General features: G+C 41.7%; 1 protein-coding gene across 2 annotated transcripts in view; it reads left to right on the plus strand.

The window, feature by feature from the left end:
- The window catches only part of CEP63 (centrosomal protein 63), a 408,460-nt gene that overhangs the window by 24,903 nt on the left and 364,610 nt on the right, over positions 1-18,947 (plus strand). Inside the window, exons 2-3 of one of the 2 annotated variants that reach the window (XM_078665802.1) lie at positions 6,249-6,326; positions 14,716-14,913. Coding sequence is in view for 1 of the 2 variants with exons in the window: in XM_078665801.1 (XP_078521927.1) it covers positions 6,280-6,326 (47 nt within the window). In the remaining variant the exon portion in view is untranslated. The remainder of the gene's footprint in view (positions 1-6,248; positions 6,327-14,715; positions 14,914-18,947) is intronic. The other variant, XM_078665801.1, reaches the window with a different exon arrangement.

Below are 18,947 nucleotides of genomic sequence, written 5' to 3' on the forward strand. Positions count from 1 at the left end.
CACGCAACAATAGGTGTGAGTCCTCCTCCGGCCTATCCGACAAGGAGGAGTACATTGTCTGGAAGTGATCTGCAAAACATTGAACAATCTCTTCAGGGTCGGTGACCCGAGCACCACTCACCGTCTCGATCACAGGCACCACACGACTAGCTCCATCTTTCTTATCCAGCCACGCTATCAGTTTGCCTGCTTTATCCCCCACATCATATAGACGTCCCTGTTGTTCTCTACTCATGGCCTTAGCTGAGTCAGTAACCAACGCCCTGTATTCCAACTGTTTAAGTCGCAGAACATGTGTCTAAGCACGGGTAATCTCCTGCTCCAGGCCAAGCTCTAAGTCCGCTATCTCCGTCTCGATCTTAACAACCTCCTCATCCCTCCGTTTCTTAACGCCCGCAATTAATGACAGGGCCTGGCCCCTAAGGACAGCCTTGAAAGCCTCCCAAAGCGACACCGCAGACGAAACAGAACCCTCGTTTTCCAGGAAATATTGGTCAAGAGATTTTACCAGGTCAGCACGAGTTGTAGGGTTCCGGAAATACCAGGGATTAATCGGGGCTACCCATCCCTCAGTCCCGGAATTCAACTCCATTCGAAGCCATAACGGAGAGTAATCGGAAATTCCCCGAGCCAAATGCTTTACCTCTGTAATAGAAAGTGCATATGCTTTACCTCTGTAATAGAAAGTGCCTGTGCAGCAGGCACCAAAACATAATCAATCCGTGAAAGGCTACCGTGAGTGCCCGAATGAAACGCGTACTGCCGCTGAGCGGGGTGTAACAATCTCCAGCAATCTACCAGGCCCAGAGTGTCAATGAGATCGTGGAGCCAATTCCGTGCCCCCTTAAGATCCCTAGGTGGATGTCGATCAACCATACCAGAAACCACAGCGTTAAAGTCGCCACCTAATAGCAGTGACCCCTCGGGGAGAGCGAGGATAACCCGCCCCAAGTCCGCAAAAGTAGTTGACTGCAGACCAGGGGGGACATACACAGAAACCAGGGAAAGGGTCCGGCCCTCTCACCTACCCATTAAAGCGACATAGCGCCCTCTATCATCGAGGACAGTGGCGTCAATCTCCAGCGGGAGAGAATTCTTAACAAGGATACCAACCCCCCTGGAAACAGAGGAAAACCCAGCATGGGCGGCCAAACGATACCCCTTCCTATTCATGGCATGACAAGTATTACCTATCAAGTGCGTCTCCTGAAGAAGGACCACATCAGGGGAGAATGACGTTTCAACAACTGCAGTACTACCCCACGTTTTATCCTATCCCCCAACCCATTCACATTCCAGCTCATCAGTTTCAACCCCCTACCCCCATCCCGAAAGAAAAAGAAGATCCAAACCCAGTAAGAATCCAGCACTTCGAGCAGAAGGTCTAACAATACATATCCTTGCATAAAAATAAACAAACTCCCCAACAGAACCCCCACCAACATCCCGTTACAAAACCCCCCACCCTGCACCCCTGAGTGAGACTAGAAAGCCACCCCAACTTGCAGTGTGCCTGTCGCCCCCACATCTAACTAAGCTACAAAAAGTCAATCAGAGGAGGAAAAAGACCCACCAATAGCCCCGCAACCCCCCCAAATGTCACATCAAATCACATAACAGAATCAGCGAACCACAGTTTGAGGCCAACAAGAGACACCAGAAACCAGACAACAGGTGTCTATTCCTGTTCCATCGGTCTGCCTTCCACCCCACCAGACTGTTCCTCCTGTGCACGCTGGCTGGGCAGAGTGCCCAGCCAGTCGGCCACCCCCACCGGTCGATCGAAAAAATAAGTCCACTCCGCATGTTAGATCCTCAACTTGGCCGGGAAAAGCATAGCGTACTTAAGGCCCATGTCACGCAGTCTTCTCTTTACCCCTAGGAAACCAAGTCTCTGCTTCTGGACCGATTGGGTAAAGTCCGGGTAGAAGCTGATGGTAGTGTTCTCAAACTTTATAGGTCCACCCATCCGTGAGGCCTGTAGGATAGCATCTCTATCACGGAAATTAAAGATTCTTGCGATGATAGGCCGCGGTGGGGCACCCATCTTTGGTTTACCGCCCGTAACTCTATGGGCCCGCTCGACCATAAAAAACGTACTCAGTCCCTTGGGTGCAAGGTGGCTAACGATGAGATCTTCGACGAAGAGGTCAGCCGCCGGATCCTCCGCCTTCTCCGGAACTCCGACGATACGGACATTATTCCGCCTAGCCCTTCCTTCAAAATCCTCCAGGCGACGCGCAAAGAGGTCATTGGAGGCCCTCAAATTGCGGACCTCTGTCTGTAGGTCAGTGACATCACCTGTCAGACTGGAAGTTTTAATGACCAACGACTTGACTTTCTCGTTCGTTTTCGTCAAGTCCGTACGGATCAGGTTGACATCTATCGCCAGAGTACCGAGCTTGTGGGCGAGAGTCTCCATTTGTTGCCCAAGGGAGGATTTGATCCCATCGATAGCGGCCATAACGTCCTGAAGGGTCAGCTCTCTTGCCGAAGTCGGAGGATTTCTCGCGTCATCCAGCGACCTGTCCGGCCCACCGGGGGATCCCTTAGCCTGGGCGTAGCGATCCATGATATTAGTCTGGGTATAGCCACCCCGCCGAGTGGTCTTAAATTTCTGCTTTTCCCCCTCCGGTTTCCCCGCCATTGCGGGAAGGAGACCAACTTGGAGCGGTTAGACTAAATAGAAAGATGGCGGCTCCTGGGACCCCCGAGCGGAGGCCCAGCTCCAGCCAGAGGGCACCGGCCAAGTGTCTTCCCAAAACCAGCAAGGCAATGAAAGAGCACACTCGAGTGCAGCGCAGAATAACAGCCCTCAGTACGGGGGGGAAGTTCCCAGTCGAAGATCTCTATGGAAGACAAATCGAAAGTGAAAGTCAACCGGACCGGTCGTCCCTGTCCCCTCAGGCCGATGTTGTTCAACTACAACTCGGGCACCATGCCAACTCCACAGCCGGGCATCACGGAGACGTAGGCCGCAATCTTCGAAGCACCACAAAACCAGTTCCCGGGGTCCGATTCGGGATCTGAATGCAGGTTTCGCCTCACCCGTGGTTCGTCTTCACGAGGACATCAATGAGGGACAGGATAGATGCGGGAGGTTACGAGGGTCTCGGGAGCCCTAAGCTCACGCGGCCATCTTGGTTGCACGCGAAGCTCCTCCCCCAGAAGCATTTACTTTGGTCTTTCAGTTCGTTTTGCTTAAAGCATTTTTGCAAAGCATTGCTATAGCTGTTCAGTTTTTTAAAACAGAAAATCTATTGTTTTTCTATGTCAGCCAATATAATGGTGGTACAGACTAGGTGGAACAAGGGGGCCTTTTTACAGGAAATGAAGATTTATGTTATATTTTGTCCTTTGGACTAGTAGATTAATTTAAAAATGTCACATCCCTGGGACTCAATTCCGCTGTCCCCCAAAGAAAAACAACTGGGGAGATGGAGTCCCCAAGGCACTGACAGGCTTGGGGAGTGGGGGCTGCATGCCCTCTTCCTCCAAAATGAAAAATTAGCCATGGGGAATGGGGTCTCTAGGGCCATTAAGTGGCTTGAGGAAGTGGAGCCTCTGCCTACCTCTACTTTAAAGGAAAAAAAAGATATCGGCTTGGGGTGGGAGGGTGGGTAGGTATTGTCCAAGGAGCCTGCAGAAGGCTCAGGGAGAGGGCCGCATGCCCGCTTCTCCAAAAATATTCACTGATCGTGGGGGATGGAGTCCCTGGGGCCCTAGAAGGGTTGAGAGAGGTGGCTCCATACTCCGACAAATGGTCCATCAGGAGGTCATGATGGACTGTGTCGAAGGCCGCGGATAAGTCCAGCATAATGAGGGCAGCCTCACCTCCATAGTCCGGGGCTTTCCTAATTTCTTCCGTTGATTTTATCAGGGCAGCCTCAGTACTCTGCCCTACTCTGAAACATACTGTACTGAAATTAATTTGCCTAGTGGGATTTCTGTAAACTCTGGATCCACGTTGGCCTGCTGGTCTGCTAATCCTCCCAGCCATACAAATTTAACTACAGCAGGCAAAATGTCCCATTGCCTGGAATTTGCCGACATAGGCAAAGGTCATATATTCTCATATTTCTGTAAAAACAGTAGCCTACTTGTGTAAGGTTATATAATATGTGATAGGACCTCGAACAAGTAAATGCCAGTTTGGCCTATTTCTGTCTCCTTCGATGTTTCCATTTACGCTTGTGGGAATGTAGAATTGTAGGAATCTTGCCTTTGATGACACAGTTCAGTGGTTTCCAGTTCCTAAGTATGAGGAAATTATTTTCTGTTCGCCAGTTTGTCGTTTTCTGTTCCTAACAGGAGTGACATCCATGCAAGCTATGGCGTCTCAAATCGCTCTAGTTTTGACAAATGTTTGGGGTTGGTAGGGTTTCTTGGTGCTGGCTGGCCGATGGTCCAAATGGTGCAGGCAACTCTAATGATAATTTGCCAAATATATTCCACCTGGTAAATTTGTCCTATACCTGCCCTGCAAGATATGGTCACCCCCTGATGTAGGTTACTGTTTATGGAAAATTATACAGCATTTGTAAAGCCTTTGAGTTACTGTTGTCCGTTAAAGTTTGTTTTGTGCAAAACCTCGCTTACAGTCACATGACATTATGACTATTCCAGAATTATTTGCTGTACGAATTACATATATCCCTAAACTGAGGATTATGGGTATAGATAATGCTTACCCTCTCCTCAATATCCATGTTTTATTTGCTTTGTGTTCAGATACTCCGTTTTTTGCACTTGACATATTACATGTTTTTGGAGTGACTAATATTGCACCTCTGTCACCAGAAGAGTCTGGGCAATATAATGATATGTTACTTTCATAGATAAGCCGTCAAGCTTGTATAGATCAGCCCTCAATCTAAAAATGTTCAGATAAAATATTTTCTCCATTGAATGCAAGGATTGTTTGGCGAAACCGTTGCCAATTTACATAACTGACCCATTGCTAGCGGCAGGATGTCTTGCAGTTTTCACAAATGTATTGTTTCTAGGCTCACACATGGTTTTCCTATCTAGTTTACCCAAATATTGCAAGAGAATAAAATATGCAAAATTTGCACATAATGACCCTCACGTATGGTAAGGCAAAACAGTGGTGACCGCTTAAACATATTTCTCCTTAACCATTTTCAAAAAGCAGAGAAGAGAGCTGCTTTGCATAGCAAATCTGTTGTTAATAGTAGATTTTGGAAGAAAATAAATAACACACCTTGTTGCCTGGCTTTTTTTTTTGTTTATCAAAACAACATTTTGCGTATTTGGTCTGTTTTCTCAGATCCCTTCAGGGCTAAATAAAAACCTGTTGTATCTTTACAGACCATCATATGTGTCTGAAAAGGGACACATTTGACCTGTATATCAGCTAGGTAGAGAAGTTAGGATGAACATTATTAAGGATTAAGCATCAACTGGCCCAACATTTCAGAAAAGGGGAGACCCTTAAAGAGGTCATCCTATGTATACTGTCACAATACAGCTCAAACCACACGCAGACGCCCTTAAACAAATCAGTACTAGACTGCCTGTTGAGGATGATAGAGATGTAGGACTAAGCAAAGGAAACTGTTTTCCCCCACAATGGATGGCCCCTCTGACACTTAAAGGGTTTGATACAAAGACACTGAATGATACAGTTGTCTGTCCCTTGATAGAATATAATTGATGTTGTTTCAACCTGGCTTCTTTTTAAGCTGACTCTGTTGTTATGAAATGTATTAGGTTCAGTGTAGGCCAGACCATTTCTTCAATTGACAAGGGCAGCATGGATTCATACAGTGTCAGTTGTTGACAGTATCATCAGCAGTTTCCCTTCCTTAAATGGTTTAATCATGTTGGGGATATTCACTTCACAAATTCCTAATCCACTATCTTAACCACAGAGTGACATTAAAAACTTAAAATAACACGATTGTGCGTTTATATCAGCACCCTAATATTAATAGTCTTGTTGTGCACTGGCTAGCATTTCCAAATCAAAAGTTGGAGAGGAATTAGCTTGGAAGCTCATGGTTTCTTCATATGACGTGTCAACAGTGGATTGTACAAGATCACTGCACTGTGGAGAGTCTAGCTCAAATGTAGCAACTGGAAAGCAAGATAGAATGTGAACACATAAAACGCATTGTGTAGTGGAAATCATTTTATTTTCATTTCGAGGGAGCACTTTGCACCTCTAGTTTAACTGTGGATGTGTATTGAGAAACATAAAAATTCTTTCCTTTTCTCGTTTTCAGCTGTCGCGTTTTGAATGAAGAGTACACTTATATGATGGAGGCCCTGCTGGAAGGCATTCGCCGACGAGAGGAAAATGGGTGAGTGATAGTGAAGAACCATGGGTTTCAATAGATTATCTGCTTGAACTTAACTCGCTGTATTTAAGCTTTGAACATGGTACTAGTGGCTGAGCTAGCTTGAAGATCTGCTTCCACGTGTGCGTCTTTACAGCTGAATATCTGAGGTACATGAGTTAAATACACAACATGTCAAAGAAACCCTTACATTGTCATCCCGTTGCTTTTGTTGTGATGGGAAATCCAGTGCCACTATAAGAACACTACCTTTGGCTTACATTGAAAATACTTGAGGCTGCAAGTGTGCTCTATGCATAGGCAGGATTGTGGCTCTTTGGATTGATTGTGAAAGTGAAATGAGTATGATGTCATTGAAATGCTAGATGTCCATTCTGTGGAAAGCAAAACAAAACTGATAGATTAAAAGCTTGAACCAAACCCAACCATTGATAATTACTCAAGTCACATTCTAGTCCATTGTATCTTATTGATTTATGTGCCACTTCATGCAAAGGCTAACCTTATGCAAATTAGCATTGCCCCATGTCCACTCGGAACAATCCAGATTATGTGCCAAGTCATGTCCCTCTGAACAGTATTGAAAGTAAATCAGAATTTCTTGCCAATTTATATTTTCTTACACCTAGCAAAAGAAAGTACCTTGCGTTTTATTTGTTTTTTATTAGCATCAGTTAGCAGTACACTTGTTCAAGTAGAAATCATCCATGAGAACGGATGAGCTTCTGGAGTCTTCTAGGTGTCTAGGATAATAGTGTGCCATCATAAACAACACTTAGGCTAAGCTCTCTCACCTAGACTCTGCATCCATGTTTTCAGTGCAGTTCAATAAATGAAAGACCCCAGAATTAGCTCATAGAGTCCACATTCAAATACATGGCTGTAGTCCACATAGTATACAGAAGATGTTTATCATTCTTTGAAGTGTTTTTTTGTTGTTGTTGTTGTAGCCAATGGGTTCGTACCAATTGGTTGATGCTTGACAAATCCTGCTTAGCTATATAGAAGTATTTGCATTACCTAAATACCACTCCAGTTGCCACTACAGGACAACCATAGGAAATTGTTTATCCATTTGTTTGTCAGTCATTCTGCCTTTGAGACAGTGGGGATTTTTAGGGCATCTTTAATAGATTGTTTTCTTTAAACTCCCATTAAAAGACCATCAGTCTTGAGTAGTGAATAAACAAAAGCTGTAAAATGTACACCACTGTTTTGTTTATTAAATTAGCTATGCCAACTTTGCTTACACATCAGATGTAAAAATCAATTGTTATTGTTTATCCGAATTAAAATAATAAAAAAAAAAAAAGAAATTCACGTAATGGAATCATTGTATTGGGTTTACCAGGACGAGCAACAGGTTTATGTAAAACATAGGGCTATAAATTGGATTAAATGCATAGACCAGGAGCAATGATGAATGTACTTATCATGCCTTTCATACACAAAGGCTTTATTAAAACCTCCAGGCAGCAGGGTATACCAGGCAAACCAAGACGGAATTATGTAAATGACAAACTTTTTTTAAACCATATATATATATATATATATATATATATATATATATATATATATATATATATATATATATATGTATATATTTAGAGGTAAACTGGGATTATAAGTGGGTTAGTTTTCAACTGTATTCCTTTTACCTCAAAGAAATCATACAGTCTACAAAGTTACTCCTGAGAAATCGTCAGGCTGGTTATTGTTAAGTTTTTTAAATTATTTTAAGCAGAAATGGCCAGATCACCTTTGGGTCTGCCCTATCTTTTAACAACATCGTTAATTATTCATTTATGTCCCTCAAAATGTATAGCGCTCTACTTATCACAAACTCACGCAATGCTAGTCTTGTAAGTCGTAGCACTTTCCATGGCAGCATTTTAATGCAACTTTTGATACCGCTATCATTAACCAAAATTGCTCTCCTTCATAGGCGCACCATTTACTTTGATCCCTACCAGTCAATGGCAACTACTCTAAAGTATGTAATAGGACATTTCTCTATTTATCATTGAGGCAACTTGCACTTTACCGTATGTTTCTAAGAAGATTTTCTAATTGTCTTGTCCAACTAATGTTTTCTTTTCATCATATGTATGATGATAAGGTTAATCTCTTTGAAGAGATTAACCTTTGTTATTAATGCTTAAGTAAAAATAGTGAACAGCTATTAATCACTTCAATCTCAATAGCATACTTTACCAGTGCTAAACACAGCATTAAACACTTCTACATATTCTTTCAGAATGGGAATAGAGGATTTCCTAGGCGAAATAACTTTTCTGTCTCTTACCCCTACTGTCCTAGAAAAACGTCTGGGTGTGTGAAGTTATTTTCCCACCTTTTGTTTGTTATGCGGCATGTTGAGTAGTCCTACAGTCAGTCATTGACCAAGCCATCCGACTTGTCTTTTGAAGAGTAGTTGCTGATTGCCATCCCCATTACATTTCAGTTCCAGCAACCAAATTGTATTGGAATGCTAACATTGGGGGTGTTTGTTTCCATGACAGTGAGGCTGTCTCCAGGGTTGTGGTGGGCAAAGTTGTGAGCTCCCTTTGAAGCACTTTGTGCCTCCTGGTCCGTCAGTTTGGAAAAATGTAAAATCCGCTGATGTAGATCTGTCTCTCTGTGGTGATGCACATTTATACAGTTTATCGTGATGCAGTCCTTAAAAAATTACTGTGAAAATAATACGTAGTAATTCAAAATAAGAATGTATACTTTCGCTGTAGACTGTATCCTCCTACCCATAAATAGTCCTGGATACCTGATCTTATCCACAGCCATGAGAACTTCCTGTTTATGGTCATAGTTGCACAACTTCATCATTATAATCTGCTGTCTGTCATTAAGGGGGCCTTAAGTATGTATGCATGATGTGATCTTTGAATAGTTTAGTTGTTCTTCTCTGCCAGATATAATGTGCCACCAAAGAAGTTATGTCTAACAAAGAGAGGGACTTAAAGTGCATCAAGGTCTAGCTGTGTGCTCCAAATAATCTTAATAAATGTATGTGGGGTGTGCAGTTCCTAAAGAAGAAAGAGTGCCTTTGTGGGTCAACAACTATTCTGTAGGGTATGCGGTGGGTGTAACCCTGCAATAATCAAACGCCCCCACATACCTGGATAGGTGTCATGCTTCAACATAGGACGTTTGCTCCTTCTCGGGCGGTGCTGCCATGCCCGATGGGCACCCTCAATAGCGGCTCTTTGCCTGAGATCTTCTTGTCCACCTTTTGGTGAACTGCGGGTATGGGGGCTTAAGGAGTAGATTTGTTTTGAGGTATGAAGGTGTGAGGTTAAAAATAGGGAAAGAGGTACTTCTCAGGAAAAACTTTAATGAACAAGTTCTCTTACCTATATTAAAATTGTGTGATGCAATCTATTACGCTTTAGTTATCTTAGATAGCTGTAGGTCAACCTTTGTAACATGATGTCTTTTTATTAGGTGTAATAAACAGCATCGTTATTTAACTATAGTGAAACAGAAAGTGACTTTATACTGATTTAGACGTTAGAACTGTATTTACAAAAGGAGTGTTTTATTTGATGAATAATGATTTAATACGGAAATAAGTACAAGAGGGAAATAATTTTTGTTGTTTGACACTATAACCCTGACTCTTTGGTTTACAAGGGTAACTCTCCCTTTTTTGGAGATCATGTATTTTAACACAATGCCAAAATAATAGTGATCCCCATTAGCGAAATTAAACAGCCCAAAAAGTGCCCCACATTTGTTAAAACGGGCCAGCTCTGAACTTGTAAAGACATGCTGTACAAGTGTTTTGCACCTATGGAACTGCATGCATTTTTTCTTAGTACAAGTAATGGGCCTTCTTAAAGGAACCATTGGCCCGGGGAGACATGACAGCACCGCAGGGGAATGAAAATCTTTGCGTGGGAAAATTGTATGATAAGGAGACAGTTTACTGGGATGATAGGATACATTTTGTTGGATTGTTAGAAATAATAAGTAATATAGACAGTAAAACTAGCCCACGTGAGGCCTGCAATCAAAGCGTCTTTGACAGTGACGAATCCAGCAATGGTATGTTGCTGCTGGGACTGCAATGATCCTTGTTGGAAAAACGGTGCTAGTTACTCTGTCGCTACTCCATTTTTCAAGCCTTTTTCCCATGGATAACATAAAACACAACCTACATTGGTAATCCGTGTGTATGGAAATCTAATTGAATTAAACAAATGAAACGACAAGCATTTCAACCAGAATATATGAAAGTAGAAGCGTCCCTCATCTATATTAATAGAAATTTAAAATATGATTTTTTTTTTTACAACTTTGCAAAGGAGAAAAATTACTATTTTTTAAAAATTTACCAGCATTGCCATTGGGGCTCTTAGGAAAAGTTGCAACTTTTAACGAATATTCAAAAGCTTAAATATTTGCAAATGTTTAACACAATTGCACTTGCTCAATATTTGTTTTCCCACAGAGAAAATGTTTTCCAACCGTGTCTAGATTACGAATGGGCCATGATCATATTTGTAAATAGCAACAAGCAGTGGCCAGAAAATGGGGCAGTTGCTGCGGTCCTTTTCACCAGAGAGATAAGCTCCAGCATTGAGGAAGCCTGTGTAAGTGACACGTGCTGCTCAAATACAGTTTGTAAATGCTTCCTGAGATATCCTGCCTGACCTGTGCTGGTTTCCAGGCGCTTTGTCATGCAGCTTCCTATTTAAACACACTCTAACCTCATCCTTGGGGGGGGGGGGGAACACAGGTGGGTAAGGAGAAGCTCAAGAGGGAGAAACAAGATGAGGGTGGGTAGGGGTTTAAGAAACCGTTGGGGGAACGTAAAAATAAAGTAAAACGCTTTGACACAGCCAGTGTGAACCGAGCCATTGCGTTTTTTGTTGTTTTTTTTTTAACCAAAGAAATAGTACCTGAATCACAATGCCAGCAGCGTAGGGACATTGATTAAGTTTAATTAATCTGTGCTTGGTCCATGCGCCACTGACAAAAAAGGAAGTGACGCATGGCAAACAACTGTCTAACTAAAAGGCAGAAAATAAGAGTGCCAATGCTACAAGCAAACAGCAGGTTACCAGCCAGCCCACTATGGAATACAAGAGTCTAGAAAGCGAGAGGGCACATGCTAGCGCATGCTCATGCAGGCAGTGCCTAAAAATCAGGTTAACATTACTTTACTGCATCGGAAATCTGTTCCCTTTGACACCAGCAAAAACCTACTTCTACATTTGCACCAATAAATGCTGGAAAAATGTGCAAACACAGATTTTGCATCTCATCCCCCCTTTTGCCGTATTTGTGTGTTAACATCACAAATCTGAAATTCCAAAAACAGTCTCCAGAATTATGATGTGGCCTGATATTATTCAAACGAGGCATATACCACCACATGCACCACCACTCACCATTATCCACCACCACACACAGCACTGGAAACCACCACATAACCCATTTTACAGAAGGCACACTTTTCCAACAGACAAAGCTGGCATGTTACATCAGTTTTCAGTGTTCCTTCTTGTGTAAAGGTAGGGCAATCTGAAGGACACAGGTTTGAATCTTGGCTTGAATACAGACTTTAGTTCTAGGATGAATAATATAATCTTCACTTAGGGGATCATTCCATCCCCTCACTAGCTTACATGTGCATCCCAATTTTGACTAAAGCCGCAGATTCTTGCCTGATGAAAGCTGTCTGAAATTGTGCATCCAGTGCAAATTTTTAGTTTGTGTTTGTCGGAATGTGGGAAAAGCATTCATAACTAATGTATTAACCCCACATTCTGAGGGTTTAAACTTTGAGTGTGTGGATTTGGCACGTCCAGTACTTAAGGCAGCTAGTGGATTTACTTTATTGGATGCAAAATAACTGTCTACTATGACTGTACAAATATTGGAATCGAGCCATAGATTAAGTGTTACAGCTCTTATTAAGAGTCCGGCTAAATTGCAAGCCTCGGAACAAGTACCGCGTAAAACACATAACAAATGTGGGGATTATGCACCTATGTTTGGGGGAAAAAACAAGTTTGCACCAAGCATGCCACTTTATTTTGTGGAGAGATTCAACTATGAATATTGTATCAAGCAAACATGGCAACCGTAGCCTGGAGTCTTGAGACAGCACACTGTCAACCATTTTTTAAGGTCATTTGTGCCTCTCAATTCCAAATATGTGATTCCAGTGTATATATGTGTACCACCTAGAGTCCAAGCCACTGCAAATGTGCAATGCCTCACTGCAACATTGTCCACGGTCAGTTTCCAATATGGTTACATCCCGTCAGTCAGCATAGTCTGAAGATCATTGTACTAAATACCGTCACCACTGCTCAGAGGTTTCTGTCAGCAGCTGTCAGCTGGGCAGTGGCTACGCTGCACTGGAGGTGGAGAACAAAATGCATGCTTTTTAAAGTAAAATATGATCTTATTAACAAATTATGGTACTGTTTAGGGGGAAAGTTGGAGCAAAACATATATTTATTGCAGGTGTAAAGACGTGCACCAAAGATAACTTCAGAAAAAGAGTTTATTGTGCTTATGCCTTATGCTCCGCTACATTTCCAAGATCTTGGAAGCAGGCCCTAGTCACCCCACTAGTAAAAAAGGCAGGATTAGATGTAAACAACCCTGCCAACTATCGACCAATATCCCAGTTACCTTACCTCTCAAAAGTGCTGGAGAAACTGGTCAATAGACGGCTATCCACTTATTTGGAAGCCAATGAACTGTTGGATGTCTCTCAGACAGGTTTCAGGGCGAACAACAGTACTGAAACAACACTTTTGGCGGTGACGGATACTATCAGGGCCCAGGTGAATCATGGTAAGACAGTCGTCCTGATACTCTTGGATTTATCAGCGGCTTTTGATACCGTACCACATGACCAACTACTGAAAGCCCTGGAAGCGAAAGGTATTCGAGACAAGGCATTGGGATGGCTACAATCCTTTTTGGCGGATCAAACACAATCAGTGTGTCTGGGTGATTTTATTTCTCCCCCGCGAAACATTAAATATGGGGTTCCTCAGGGTTCTTCATTAAGCCCAACCTTGTTTAATGTATTTGTTTCCTCATTGGCAGCCATTGGAAGAAAGTGGGGTGTTGAAATGTGTTCTTATGCTGACGACACCCAGCTGATGGTCACCATTGATGAGAAAGATGATCCTAAAACTCGACTACTAAACTGCCTGACTCAACTGGCCAATTGGATGCAAGAGCACTGTCTGAGATTAAATGCAGACAAGTCAGAAATCCTCCTGTTTGGCAAAAATCCCCAGCTCTGGGACAACAGCTGGTGGCCAAGTAACCTGGGCTTGCCCCCAAATCCCACCATAAAAGCGAAAAACTTGGGTGTGGTATTGGACAGTGCTCTGTCCATGAAATCACATGTCTCCACTGTCTGTGGCAGAGGCTTTGCATTATTGAAAATGCTCAGACGAGTCTTCCCCTGGATTCCGACTGAGTGTAGGAAGACCCTGATCCAGTCGCTGCTGATAAGCAGACTGGACTACGGCAACTCTGTTTGTTGGAATGACAGACTATCTCTTCTCCAAACTGCAGATAGTGCAAAATGCCGCGGCAAAGGCTGTATGCAATAGGAAGAGATATGATTCGGCAAAAAGTTGCCTGCGAGAGCTACATTGGCTCCCAATGCGACAAAGAGCCAACTTCAAACTACTGTGTATCACACACAAGGTACTTTACAATACAGGCCCTACTATTCTACACAATAAAGTCAAATTCCATAGACCATCAAGGAACCTTCGTTCCAGAACTTTAGGAAGAGCAAACACTACCCGCGTGAAGACTGTTAGGATGGGAGAGCGGGCTTTCTCTCATCTAGCTGCAACCAAATGGAATGAACTACCTTCCAGTCTCAGACTGACAGACTGTCTCCTATCATTTAGGAAACAATTAAAGACACTACTCTTCCCTAAACTAGAGTAATTAGTAATCAGTGCGGTTATCGTACCTCTCAGCACCAAACCTCAGCGCCGTGATATCCTACCCAGGATAATTGTTAGCGCTTTATAAATAAATAAATAAATAAATAAATAAATAAAAAATATTGTAGACCTGTAGAGTTGCAGCTGCTCAGAGGTAAATGCCTGATAGCTCCCATTCCAATAGCATCTCAAACATAGAATACTCGTGTGAGCGGAACCCAGAACAAGCCTACATGAGTAATTGTGATATTTAGCACTCTGTACTTTTAATAGAATGTTATAGATGTCATTAGCTATGTCAAGCATGTAGTTGACATAGGAAAGTTCTAATGTAAGTCAGTTGATGTTTGTTATGCCTTGCATGTGGATGGGATCTTTTATTCCTGGATTAAACTTCATTTTATGAACCACCTTGTATTCTGGACTTATTAATGCAGATACTTCACTGGCGTAGTCGGCATTGGAAACTCTTGGAAGGAATATTTGAATTTATCTTCATATAAAGATCTCAACATAACTTTTTTGTGATGGAGAAGAACTAATCCTCACTTAACTGGCAAGCAGCATTTTTATACTATCATCATTCATCATTCTCAATTTATCAAACATCAAGGAAATTGTCTATATCATCTGTTGTGAGTAAAAACTGTTTCTTACTCCATATTCAGGCTCAAAATATTTTTCAGTTATGGGTTGTATCCCAAGCGTCTTAATTTAACTATGAGCTGTAATCTATTGACATCTATTTATGTGTGCTGTGTGTTAAAGTTCAATAGTTAAGCATTTGATTATAAAAATAGCTCTAGCACTCGAGCTCGAAGATTTAAGCTGATTACATCGCTCTGCGCTAATAATTTAACATCTTGGAAGCTGTCATCGCATGTTGAGAGGATTGACATTATCTACTGTATTTTCAAGATTAAACGAAGATTTCACCTGATTAGATTGTGCAGCGCAAGCAGTTAAATGTTTCATAGACTGCATTGTGTTCTTTCAATTGAATTTCTTCGTTATATAGAGCGTGAATATTGTCATCGTCTGCTTTATATTCAACGCATGTGAAGTTAAACGGCTCCCATTCTGCTATTTTGCTCATAAGGATTAGCAAGTTAACTAGTTCATTTGGTGCGCGAGGAAATTGTATGCTGGGCTTAACGATTGAAAGTAAACCAGTGTTAACGAGTAGCGTGAGGAGAACGCGTGCAGCCAGCCAGGTGGAACAATGCTGCCATCGCGTGGATGTTAATTGGAAAATAAAAGGCCAATGGTATGGTTGAGAGATTTAATAAAGTGATTAAGGACACCATTTGTTTAGCTAAGAACATGTCATCTGATTGGAAAAAAATGTATTAACAAAAGTAGAAGAATATCGTTATACACCTCATTCAACGACTGGGAAGACTCAATTTTTGTTGTTTCGTGGGAGAATTCCTAATACACCTGTTGAACCTTTCTGGGTTAATAAATATGAAGTGTTGAAGGGCAGAGAATGTGTGTGCAACAAAGAAGAAGTTATAAAGAAAGAGAAGGATAAAGCTGAGCGTAGAAAGGCATATTTTGATGTTAAAAAAAGTGTCAAGAAAACAGTTGTGCGGGTTGGTGATATGGTCATGATCAGACGTCATGGCATGGTGGGTAGTTCAGAAACAAAGTTCATGAGGCCAATCAAAGTAATTAAAATCTTCAACAATGCTGTTCAGACACAGGATCATCGTATATGGAATTTAAATAGAGTAGTGATTGTTAGGAAGGAATTGCAAGGTGAGGAGAAGATTGTTGCCAAGGACAAGAAAAGTGTAGATTTACAAAATCATAAAGGGATTGATTTTACAAATGTTAGGTCTTCTACAAGAGTGTCAAAAAGGCCTAGTTACCTTACTGATTTTGTATAGCTTTAATACTGTATGCATTACTCTTTATTTTTGTTTTTTTTTGTTTTGTGTTTTGAGGGAAGGAGATGTGTGATATTTAGCACTCTGTACCTTTAATAGAATGTTATAGATGTCATTAGCTATATCAAGCATGTAGTTGACATAGGAAAGTTCTAATGTAAGTCAGTTGATGTTTGTTATGCCTTGCATGTGGATGGGATCTTTTATTCCTGGATTAAACTTCATTTTATGAACCACCTTGTATTCTGGACTTATTAATGAAGATACTTCAGTAATATAGAACACAACCCATTTTCCATTCTAATAAAATGAATTAACTTCACACATAAACAACATTACAATAATAAAAACTAGTTGTACTACTCGCTACTCATAATACCAATCATCATGAGATAACAAAGTCATTAAAGCGAGAAGGCTTCACAATGACACGTCAAAATGTACTCCTATGTGTATCACTGGAATTATTAGCTGGTACCTTGTTTAGGTTGTTGAACAGCATCAACACCCCATCCCCCCACCCCGTACATTGTCACATGGTTGAAGCTGATGTGAAATTGCTCAGCATTGCCACATGGTTGAGGTTGACTCTCTGCTCCATCTCAACATTTTTCTTCATCAACCATGTGAAATTTGTATCAATTTGATTCTCTCTTCTCAAAACAGCATGACGGTTCTTACATGCCTTCGAGCGACTCAAACCCCACTAGAAAGCTCCAGCACGTTTAAATCTAACAGCGCAGGTTTTCGGTTGGAACATAGAAATTAGTTAACTTCCCCATGAACATGGTGGCAATGGATTATATACTCTGATCGTGACGGCTAGCAGGTATACATTAGAGTATGAGCAATTTGCCCCTAACAAAGGAACTTGGGTCCCGAAATGCACTGGGCACACATTTTGACTGTGTTTTTCAGAATTCATGAACCTGCTGTATCATTAGAATGTTTTGAATATATAATTTGTGCGTCATTTGTATTTGATTTGTGCTCACTGATGCAAAGAGCACACAGGGAAAAAATGTTTATCACTGGTTGAAATTGAAGTGGTGCATTAAACAATAATCGTGTTACAAAATATTGTCAAAACTGTTGATATATTGTTTGAAAGTTGTGCACATCTTTATCCAAAGTGCCCGCTCGAACTTGGCCTTCGCTCACATACATTTTGTGCTACACAGCCACTTGAAAGTGCAGCACACAGATCGTTTCCTAGTTCAGAATACATCATTATAAAATTGGTGTGCCCAATCTACACATCTTTATTACTTTCTTAGACGGCGCCATGTTACTCAAATTCCACACCCTTTCTTTCTACAGCCATGCAGAATTAGTGAAAACTTCTACATGAAGAGAGAAGTAGAGATGATAGGAAGGAGGATGTAACCTAACGGCTAGAGCGGTCGACCGTGAAGCTGGGGAATCGTGTTCGAGTCTTGGCAACGACGCTCAACATCCTGGGATTCTGGGCAAATCACTTAATCTCCCAGTGCCTGCCCAAAAAAATATGAATGTGTCCATCTGTAACGAAACTGGGTCTCATGTAAAGCACTCTGATACCGGAAATCTTCGGGTCTAGTTCATGCTATATAAAACTCTTTGAAAAACAAAACAAAAAAAACCTCAGGAATTCAGAAATCACCCGCTTCTTTGCACACCTTACCAGGTTTTCCACATGTACCCAGTCACCTACCCTCAACTTGGCCACCCCTACTTTCACGATTCAATTACTTGTACTTTCAGTTGCGCATTCATATTACTTTTTACCAACTCAGGTGACCACTCAGCCTTGCTTCTGATCATCCAACTCAGATCGGCTCTTTCTATCAATCCCCACCACTTCCAAAGCCATATTAGGCCATTTAACTAGAATAAATGGTGGTTTCAAGGTTACTTGTGACTTATTGGCCTCGTCACAGTCGTTACACATAATAACAAGGACCTCTGCTTCTTTATCCAACCCCCCAAAAAATTATTTCACTCTATTTTAACACTTCAGGTTACCCGGAAGCCCCTCATGACACAATGCTAAAATAATTTTTCTCAAACATACTGGAGGAACCATTCTTGATCCTCTACATTTCTTACCGCTCTCCAGTGAAAGTTCACATCTTACTTCCTAGAACTTCCTGGTACTCAAATGTAACTGTGAATTATGAGGCCAACCATTCTATACTTGCCTCCTCACACTGATCACTTGTTCATCTTCCTTATACCAAAGCCATATTCATCTATTGAAATGATTTTCTCAATTTCTTTTCTAAGCCATGCCACACTGAAGTCCTCCCAAGCTTCCCCAACACATTTCTCTTCCAGTAGTGACAACCTACTCAATCTGCAACTCTGTTTTTGATACCAGACATATACTGCACAGTATAGTCAAAATACAGTAGTTTCGCTGACAATTTGCAAATCGAGGATTGGCATTTAACAGCCACTTTGTAGTTAACAAATGGGATAAAGGTTTGCGATTACACCTAACAACGACGTGGACTCGCCTTACAAATTGCTTGAAATATTCTAGGCCCTATACTACTGCCAATGTTTACTTTTCTAAGTGTTAATGTCCTCAAAGCAAATTCCACTGTCAGTTCCTTCCCATCCTTATTCCTCTGGATCAACACTGCACCTAACCCATTGCAACTGACATCAGTGGTTAGAGTGGTTTGCAGTGAAGAATTAAATCCTTGAATGGGGTTGGCATTGCACAATTCATTTTTTATCCTTAACAGCTCTTGTTGACATTTGTTCGACCATTCAAATTTACATTAGGCTGT

The sequence above is a fragment of the Lissotriton helveticus genome, chromosome 11 (assembly GCF_964261635.1).
Source record: "Lissotriton helveticus chromosome 11, aLisHel1.1, whole genome shotgun sequence".
Taxonomy (NCBI): domain Eukaryota; kingdom Metazoa; phylum Chordata; class Amphibia; order Caudata; family Salamandridae; genus Lissotriton; species Lissotriton helveticus.